Source organism: Ailuropoda melanoleuca, chromosome 10 (genome assembly GCF_002007445.2).
Source record: "Ailuropoda melanoleuca isolate Jingjing chromosome 10, ASM200744v2, whole genome shotgun sequence".
Lineage (NCBI taxonomy): Eukaryota > Metazoa > Chordata > Mammalia > Carnivora > Ursidae > Ailuropoda > Ailuropoda melanoleuca.
This window is the reverse complement of record NC_048227.1, coordinates 8268857-8278241: the sequence shown is the minus strand read 5'-3', so window position 1 is coordinate 8278241 and position 9385 is coordinate 8268857. Positions and strand designations below refer to the sequence as shown.

At 52.8% G+C, this 9385-nt stretch overlaps 1 protein-coding gene across 1 annotated transcript in view; it reads right to left on the bottom strand.

Moving 5' to 3' along the window:
* The window catches only part of SSC4D (scavenger receptor cysteine rich family member with 4 domains), a 12090-nt gene extending 5195 nt beyond the window's left edge, over nt 1–6895 (bottom strand). Inside the window, exons 1-6 of the mRNA XM_019804047.2 lie at nt 6368–6895; nt 4050–4248; nt 2431–2466; nt 1851–2156; nt 1071–1148; nt 25–339 (exon numbers count right to left, since the gene is read on the bottom strand). Coding sequence (XP_019659606.1) covers nt 25–339; nt 1071–1148; nt 1851–2156; nt 2431–2466; nt 4050–4215 — 901 coding nt within the window. The 5' untranslated portion in view covers nt 4216–4248; nt 6368–6895. The remainder of the gene's footprint in view (nt 1–24; nt 340–1070; nt 1149–1850; nt 2157–2430; nt 2467–4049; nt 4249–6367) is intronic.
* Nucleotides 6896–9385: the final 2490 nt, after the last annotated feature.

Sequence of the window (9385 nt, the reverse complement as noted above, 5' to 3'; positions counted from 1 at the left end):
CCGCGCCCCGCCCCCAGCCCGCACCTGCGCAGAGCGCGCCGGCATCCTCATGGTGGCCACAGTTGTGCACACCCCAGCCCAAGCTTAGGCAGGCTGCCAGGCGGGGCTCGCCGCCTTCGCAGTGCACGTTGTCCAGCAGGATGTGCCCCGTGCCATAGCCGAAAAAGGCGTTGGTGGTGGCGGCCAGGGCGGCCCCACAGCCCAGCTGGCGGCAGACCACGTCAGCATCCGGCAACCCCCAGTCGTCGTCGCACACAGTGCCCCACAGGCCGCCGTGCAGGATCTCCACTCTGCCCTGACAGGGGCCCGTGCCCCCCACCAGGCGCACGCTGCCCTCACCTGGTGGGGTTGGGGCCAGGGAGCATCTCCCACAAGGCTCTGCCTCCCCCTGCAACAGTGCACCTGACCCAAGGCTTCCCCAATGCCTCAGGCCCTGCACATACCCACAGTGCATGGTGCCCCAGGACCCAAACCCACGGAGGAACTGTTCACGCATTTACCCCAGGGCACTGCCTCCTCACAGTCCCAGATTGGGTGAGGTTTGTGGGATCAGGACAGATTGGCTTTGAGTGTGTCATTTCCTAACCGTATAGGACATGCTGTTTCCTCACTTTCTACTGCAGTGAAAGCTGTCTCACCTTTCCAGGTGCATTGCCAACAACTTCTTCCTCTAGGAAACCCTCCTTGATCTCTGATCGATGAGACCCATTTCCTCCTCTGGACTTCCTTGCCTATTTATCTGTCCATCCTTTAGGGCACTTTCCCTTTTCTCGTTCTACATCATTATTCACATTTCTGTATGTATCTGACTTTCCCATTGGATTAAGCTCCGGTCCTCACCTCTCTCACTAAACTTGTGCCATTTTTAATCATCCCACGGGAATGGGCTCCTCTTTCCCCATCCAGACTGTGAGCAGCCTGGGGGGCTGCAGGAGGCAGGATGGGGAGGGAGTGACCCAGCTCACCCATTGGCTATCCCTCTCTTCCCACCGTCAAGAGTAGATATGGGATAGTCCCCTTGGGGTCCTTCTCTTAAGACCCAGGTGGTCCCCCATGTTGCCCTTACTTACCTTTCCCATTCTGGGGGGTTGAAGGGGACACCCTACTGGTGAACACTTTCCTTGTTGGGGGCTGCGTGGGCAAGAATTCTGGGAAGGAAGCAGGGTGGAAGGGAGGAAGATACATGGATCTTTCTGTTCTTCATCCTCACACCCACGGGTGTGTGAGCAACAGGGCATGGACCCCTAAGGTACCTGCCATAGGGCCTCTGGCCACACAAAAGGTCAAAGCCAGGAACCCTGGGGTATGAGAGGAGAAGGGGCCCCCTGAGTCCAGAAAGCAGTAGCTTCAGATGAGTTCTTTTAGTTCTTCGAGCAGCATCCCATTACTTGAGAATGTATTAGAAATGCAAATTCCCAGGCCCCACCCCAGACCTGCAGAATCAGAAACTCTGGGACGGGGCCACAGTCTGTGTTTTAATGAGCCCACCAGGGGATTGGAAAACTAGAACCATTGCTCTCAAGGTCAATGCCTCTCAGAGATTTCTGCTGCAGCTCCATAGCAAATAGACCTCACTGCCAGTGTTGTCCCCATTCGTTTGATTTAAAAAATGGGGAGAGGGCACTGCTGGAACATTCAAGGCCCTACAGAGAAACAATAGTGCTGATTTTCCTTCGGTCAAGATCACAAAATGAACCAGAAGAACCACTGGGACCGTGGCAGCTAGGCTGGGGCTCTTCCCCAGCACTATGCAATGCCACCCCTGGCTTGGTCTTCCGGGTGGAAGTCCCTTCATTCATCCAGCCTGCAACCCTGCTGCCCGCCCTCCCTGGTCACGGGTCTCTGCTTACCATTGCACAGGACAGCCACGTCTTCGTAGTGGAAGCAGTTGTGGACGCCCCAGCCTCGGCTGTTGCACTGGCTCAGCGCGGCTTCCTGCCCGCCGCACTCCACGTTGTCCAGCAGGATGGGGCCTCGGCCTTGGCCGAAGGCGAGGGGCCGCGGCACGGGCAGCGCCAGGCCGCAGCCCAGCTGTCGACACACCACGTTGGCATCCACCACATCCCAGTCATCGTCACAGACGCTGCCCCAGGAGCCGCCGTGCAAGACCTCCAGGCGCCCCCGGCAGCGGCTTGGGCCCCCCACCAGCCTCAGCTCTGTGGAGAGGGTTGAGCTGGCACCAGAGGGATCGCTGGGCCTGACCTGCAGGACGCCCACCTTGCTGTGAAGCCGCGGGAGCATGAGGGCCTTAGGATCAGTCCCTTCAGGGCCTTATTTCTCTCCCTCTCTGTCAAGTGGGCAGACTAGCGCCATCTGTTTGGGGGCCGCTAGAGTTGTGGAGGGCTGGTGAGCCATCACTCTCTGAGGATCTGTGTGAGCATCTGAGTTTGTGGGGGGCAGAGTGTGGGCAGGAGGGGCAGAGGCACCTACCTGGAAAGGGCAGTGGGGTGGGCTGCAGGGCACTGGCTGAAACAGAATGAGGAAGGGCATTGGTCCCCTACCCCCTCCCTGGGCCTCCTGGCCTGGGAACACAGCCTTCCGTCCCCCCACGGTCCTTACCATCATCCCCCTTCTCTTCCCCTGCCTTCTCCAAGCTTCTCTCTCTTCCCGGCTGTCCTAGTGGGCCTCCTTGCTTCACCCCTTTCCCATCACCCCAGAGAGATCCGCCTGAAACAGGGGTCTGCTTATCCCGTTCCACTGCAAGACTCCACGTGCCCCGCAGGAGTCCCAGATCCCGAACTTTCTCTACAAAGCCTTCTAGTACCTTCTGACCAGCTTCCCCTAACTTTTTTTTGGAAACGTTTATTTTTAAGTAACCTTTACACCCAAAGTGGGGCTGGAACTCAAGGTCAAGACACACAGTCTACCTACTGGGCCTGGTAGGCACCCACCTCCCCCCGGACTTCTTTATATCCCATCAGTCTTGTCTCTGGGTCTTTAACCCTGCAGTCTCCTCTGCTTGAACAGTTCTGTTCATTACAGCCCTGCAGCTCCTTCCAGATACAGCTCGGAGCCCCCTCCCCTGGGAAGCCTTCCTGGAGCCCTCAGCTAGAAGTGCTCTTTGTTTCCTCTGGATCCCTGGGCACCATCTCCAAGGCCCTTTTCTGAGCCTTCTGCCTGGTGATGTGGCCGTGCCTGTCTCATCTCAGTGTTTCCCACCACCCCCCACCCTTCACCCCAGAGCCTGTTACTGGGCAAATGGTCAGTAGCTCCGCCTTAAGTGTGTCAGTTGGCTTTGGGATTCATTATAGGATATCCTGCAAAAGATTTACCTATACCTGCCCTCCTGTTTCAGCCCTCACGTACGTATTTGCCTGGCACTGCGCTCATCACTTTCTGTGGCCTGGCTCACTTAACCATTAGGACGATGTATGAGATGCACACATGGGGAACATTAGGTTTACGGAGTTCAGACAACTCGCTCAAGGCCACACAAGTGAATGGGGAGGAGAGCTGGGATTCCAACCCAGACAGCCACACTCTTCTTTACCACACAATTCTGGGCACGTGGCCTGAGAGGCGGGGAGGTAAACCAGGAAACTGGCCTAGTGTGGGACATTGAAAACTCCATAACAGCCCCTCACTTGTATGCAGGGTGTTGCAGTTCTCAGAAACATTCATGTACATTACCTCATAGAATCCTTGCAATGGTGCTCCGAGGCGTGTACTAGTGTACCCATTTTACAGATGAAGAAACTGAGACTTAGTTTCTTCTTTCTCAAGTTAGGATCGTCCCTAGGTCATTTGGTTCTGTGTATGCCACCAGCTGCCTTTCGAATAGCCATTGCTGAGCCCACACCTTTCCCTCCTTCCCTATTTCCAATGTCCCCTAACTGCCCAGACTCTGTGTACATTGAACCCTCCCCTCCAGCACTGAGCCCTCCACTTCCCCAACGCAGACCCTTAGCTTTCATCAACCCCGAACAAATGTCAGCTTGAAAGAACTTCGGAAACCACCTCATTGACAAACCATGTCCCACCATAAGTTTACGGCTGGGAAAACCGAGAGCCAGAAAGGGAATGGGTCAGGGGTTTGGCAGGGCACTCACCCAGCGGCAAGAGGAGGAGGAAGGACAGGGCTGGGGGGAGGGATGAAGGGGTGTTGCTCCTGTCTCCCGGCCTCCACCCCCTGCTCTTCTCTGTGGGCTGGGGATCAATTCGCATCTCTGCTTCCTTGGGCATCCAGCCAGGGGACGGCCTTTCAGAGGGTCCCATCAAGGGGCAGTGGGGGAGTCACAGCTGGAACATCTGGAATTAAAGATACCCAGTCACTTCTTCCAGCTGGAAGGGGCCCAGCAAGAACTTCAGGGGGATGTGACATTTCCGCTCGGATCTGGCATTCCGAGTGGAGGCAGCAGCAGGGGCGATAGCTGGGACCTCAGGGAAGGATGGAGCACAGGACTCTGATGAGGAGTGAGGTCTGGCTGGAGCAGAGGGTGTGTGAGAGCAAGTGGCAGGAGACAAAGCTGGAGGGCTGCCTGGTCCCAGACCAAGACAGGCCTGGAGGTGGTGCCGAGGGCTCAACACGTCCCAAAGCCCAGTGTTGGTGCCACTGGTGGTAATCTACATAATTTTAGTGGGCAATAAAAGGTTGTTTACTCTTCTCTTCTTTCTTTCTTTCTTTCTTTCTTTCTTTCTTTCTTTCTTTCTTTCTTTTTTTATAGTGCCTTTATTTATGGCAAAGGCTTCTAGTTTTTCATTTATTTGGAGCGATATAAAGTTTCTCTTTAAAGTTAATCTAAATCAAAAGAAATGAGTCAATTTAAGGGGAAAAAAATCAAGGAAATATGGCTCCCATGACTCTCAAATACGCCAAAATGGTGAAGGGGTGGGAGAGTAGATGCCATTTGGGATGCTCTACCCTTTTGGGGTAGGAAGCCCTTGAAGACGCTTTTTTAAGTTTTGGATTGAGTTGGGGCATCTGGCTGGCTCAGTTGGAAGAGCACGTCACTCTTGATCTTGGGGTAGTGAGTTTGAGCCCTATGTTGGGTGTAGAGATGACTTAAAAAAATAAATAAATTTTGGGGGGGGGCGCCTGGGTAGCTTAGCTGGTTAAGCCTCTGGCTCTGGATTTCAGCTCAGGTCATGGTCTCAGAGTCGTGGGATCGAGCCCCACGCCAGGCTCTGCACTCCTCACAGAGTCTCCTTGTCTCTCTCCCCGCCCCCTCTCAAATAGGTGAGTGGATAAAATCTTAAAGAAAGAAAGAAAGAAATTTTGGATTGAGGTATACAAGCCCCAAAGTGTGTCAATTGGAAGTGTAGAGCTCAGTGAACATTCGCGCCATGTAAGCAGCGCCCTGGTAAGACCCCACATCCCCTTTCCTGGCAGACCTTCAGCAGGAGTCCAATACCGTGTGTGGACAGTAGTGGGATGGTTGGGGGGCGATGGGGGTCTGGTTTAGCGGATGGGTCTGTTTGGGATATACTGAGAGGGAGCTACCTCCCAGCAGGAGATAGCCCCCATCTCCCCCTGGCTTGGCCTCTGTCCTGGTACACAAACAGTCTGGTTGGGGAAGGATTGAAAATCTATCTGGATGTGGACGTGGGGTTTTCAATACTCCATTCATGGGGCCCAGTACAGCCCCCAGTGAATAATCAGCTTTTGTCTTCCCTCTGCCTGACCTGGGGACAGCTGGGAGACGGGCAGTTTTAGGACGATGAGGAGGGGTAGCCATGGGCCAGTCTTTGCAGAGGGGCTCCTTAGGGATCTGGGCCTGCCCCTGCCTCACCCCCTGGGACCCCAGGTGGAAATGAGGCTTAACTGTTCCCTGCCCTCCATGAGCTGACTCTCTGAAGCTCTCACACTCCCTCCCCACCCTTTATTAGTGCACATTTGCCTTTACAGCTGGGGGGGGGGGCAGGCAGCATAACACAGTGCTTAGAAACATCAGCTCCACCACCTACTAGCTGTGTGACCACACCTCAGTAAGCCTCATTATCCTCATCGTAAAATGGGGCTAGTAATACACTTAGCTCCAACAATTGTTGCTGGGTTAAAGGAGCTAGTTTATAAAGGTTTAGCCCAGTGCCTGGCCCACCATAAGTGTGGTAGCTATTTTATTGTAACTACTCTCTGTGGACCTTTGAGGGCAAGGGCCAGATCTTGTTCGATGGCAGCATCTGGCACAGGGTGGGTACTCAGGAAATGTTTGTTGAATGACTGAATGAAGTTTAGGGCTGCAGAATCATAGAATGAAGCAGTCAGAAGAGGCCCAGGAGATCATCAAGGTTAATTTCACATCTGACCAGTAGAAATCTTGTCATTCTCTCTCTCTCTCTCTCTCTCTCTCTCTCTCTCTCACACACACACACACACACACACACACACACACACACACACACACCAGCAAAAGTGAAGTATTCATACCTGGGGGAATGTTCTGGGCTCTTTCTGTCCTCTCTTCCACGGTCAATCCAAGGTCAAATCTCAAATCACTTTTTCTACCCCCAGGAGTTTAGGAGGGGGAAGGATCCCCCAAATGCAAATCAACACAGACCTTTCTTCTTTTCTTTCCAGAGCTGGAAGACGAGCGAGCGGAGGCAAAGTCCCTGTCCATGGAGATGGCTGGTGGCCCCAGCCTTTCCCCCCCGACCTCGGGGGCAGAGGGAGGCAAAGGGAGAGTGGAGGTGACCCGCACAGTCTGGAGCAGAGAAGGGGCACCCAGGCAGAGGAGGAGCTTGGGGGTGGGGGGCAGGCGTGGACTCTCAGGGCCAGGCAGCCCCTCCTTCCCCTTCCTCCTACCCCAGGGCTCGGGTTTCAGAAAGGCAGCTCGGCCAAGCATCCCTGAGCTCCTGCAACAGCCCGGATCCTGTCCTTAATCCTGTCGTCCTGGGGAGTCCCCTTGATCAAGCCCTGACCCATGTCCCACCGGGGGTTTGGAAACATGGTCACAGGAGCCAGAGTGTGTGCGGTGGGCTTCCCATGCAGGTAGGGCCTCTGATCTTGCTGCTGATTTTGCCTTACTGTTATTCGTCTTGAGTTCTGGTGCTTTTTGAGCTTTGGGGCTTCTGCGATGACAGGACCTGCACCACAAACTCTCAAAGTCAGAGCGCCCCCGCAGGGCACTTCCCCAACCTGGCAGCACATCCACGTCAGCCCCAGCAGCGGGGGGGGGGGGGGCACTTTAAAAATACATACAGATACCTGCCGCCACCACTTCTGCTACGGACATTCACGGATAGGGTCCCCCAAAGTGTATTTTTGAAAAGCTCCTGAGGCTCAAAGACATTTGGGGACCAGAGATGTAGTCCAAACTGTTTATCCTGCAGGTGGGAAAACGAGGCTAAGAGAGGGAAGGGGAGACACGGCCCGGGCGCCTCGAGGGACTTAGTTTCCTGGCTCTTGGGCCTGATCCTGCTTCCCATTTCTTGGAGAAAGAGAAAACTCTCTGCAGGGAGGACTGCCATCACCCTGCTCCCAAAACCATACAGCCTCGTGAGTCTGCACCCACCCCTCCTTCCCTCCTGTCTCTTTCTTCCTCCCTGGTCTGACGAACGGCTCCCCTGCAGTCCAGACCCCATGTCCTTCTGCCTCGTCAAGGACCTCCCTCTCTCCATCTGTGCATCTTTTCTCTCCCATATTCAGCTGCTCTTTCCCAACTGGATTCTTCACACGGGGCTTCCAGCATCCTCTGGTATCTGTCAGTACAAGCAACCGATAGAAAACCCTTTCTGAAACACCAGCCTGTGGCTGGTGGGTCCTCAGGGTGGAAAGGGTCTGGTCCTAGTCTCCCTATTATGCTCTGTCACTGGCTGGGGGAGGCCTGGGAAGTGACGCCTTGGTTCAGATGCTCAGGCCTTGGAAGGTGCTAGAACTGGAGGCTGCCAGCTGCCTGTGCTCCTCACAGCTAATCAGCAAGTTCTTTCCACGGGGGAGATCCGAGCAGGTGAGCATCGGTGTCTCTTCTTATAAGGACACTAATCCTGTGGGATGAGGGCCCTATACTTACGACCTCATTTAATCTAAATTACTTCCTATAGGCCCTATTTCTCCCACTCTCTCTCTCTCAAATAAATAAATAAAATCTTAAAAAAAAAAAAAAAAGCTGGGAAGACTTTCCCAGAAAACCCCCAACAGGTATCCCCTCAAGTCTCCTTGGCCAGATTCAGTCACTTGCCCATTGCGATGTGACTGGTAAGTGAAGGGGAGCCCTAGGCTCAGTCCCTGGCCTCCTTCTCTGTCCATACTCCCTCTCAGGAAGCCTTGGACAAGCTCAAGGTGTACAATTCATTGGTTTCAGTATATGCACAGAGATATACAGCCATTGCCATAATCTAATTCCCGAACATTTTCGTCACCCTCCAAAAGAAACACTGTACCCATTAGTAGTCAGTCCCTCCAGTCCTTAGCAACCGCTAGTTTACTTTCTGTCCCCATGGATTTGCCAATTTTGTGCATTTCAGATCAACGCAAGCCTGCGATATGCGGTCTTTTGTATTGGCTTCTTTCATTTGGCATAGTTTTCAAGGTTCATCCATGTTGTAATGTGTGTCAGTACTTTGTTCCTTTTTATTTGTTTGCTTTATTTATTCATTCATTCACTCACTCATTCATTTGTTCATTTATTTAAATATTTCTTTCCATATTATCTTTTTCTTCACATCATCATGTTTTCAACAGATTTTATTTTTGGGGTGCCTAGGTCTCAGCTGGTTAAGCATCTGCCTTCTTCAGCTCAGGTCATGATCCCGGGGTCCTGGGATCGAGCCCCGCATCAGGCTCCCTGCTCAGTGGGAAGTCTGCTTCTGCCTCTGCCCCTCCCCTCCCTTCCCCTCATGCTCTCTCTCTGGATCTCTCTCTCTCTCAAATAAATAACTAAAAATCATTTTTAAAAAAGATTTTATTTTTAAGTAATCTTGATACCCAATGTGAGACTCAGACTCACAACCCTGAGATTGAGAGTCACATGCTCTCCCGACTGAGTCAGCCAGGCTCCCTTATTCCTCTTTATAGCTCAGTAATATTCTGCTGTATGGATGTACTACATAAATGAATTGATAGAGTCCTATCTAGATTATATAAGAAACTCTCAAAATTCAGCATTAAAAAAATCAAGCACTCCAATTAGACAACAGGCAAGCCATTAAACAGACATTTCACTGTCAGGGATATACGGATGGTAGATGAGCACATGAAAAGATGTGCTAGTCATTAGGGAGGCACGATTTAAAATCAGTATGAGGTGGGGTGCCTGGGTGGTTCAGTCGGTTAAGCGTCCAACTCTTGATCTCAGCTCGGGTCGTTGGTCTCAGGGTTGTGAGTTCGGGCCCTGCGTTGGGCTCCGTGCTAGGCATGGAGCCTACTTCAGAAAAGAAAATCAGTATGAGATGTCATCACACACCTATTAGAAGGGCTAAGTGAAAATAGTGACAATACCAAATGCTA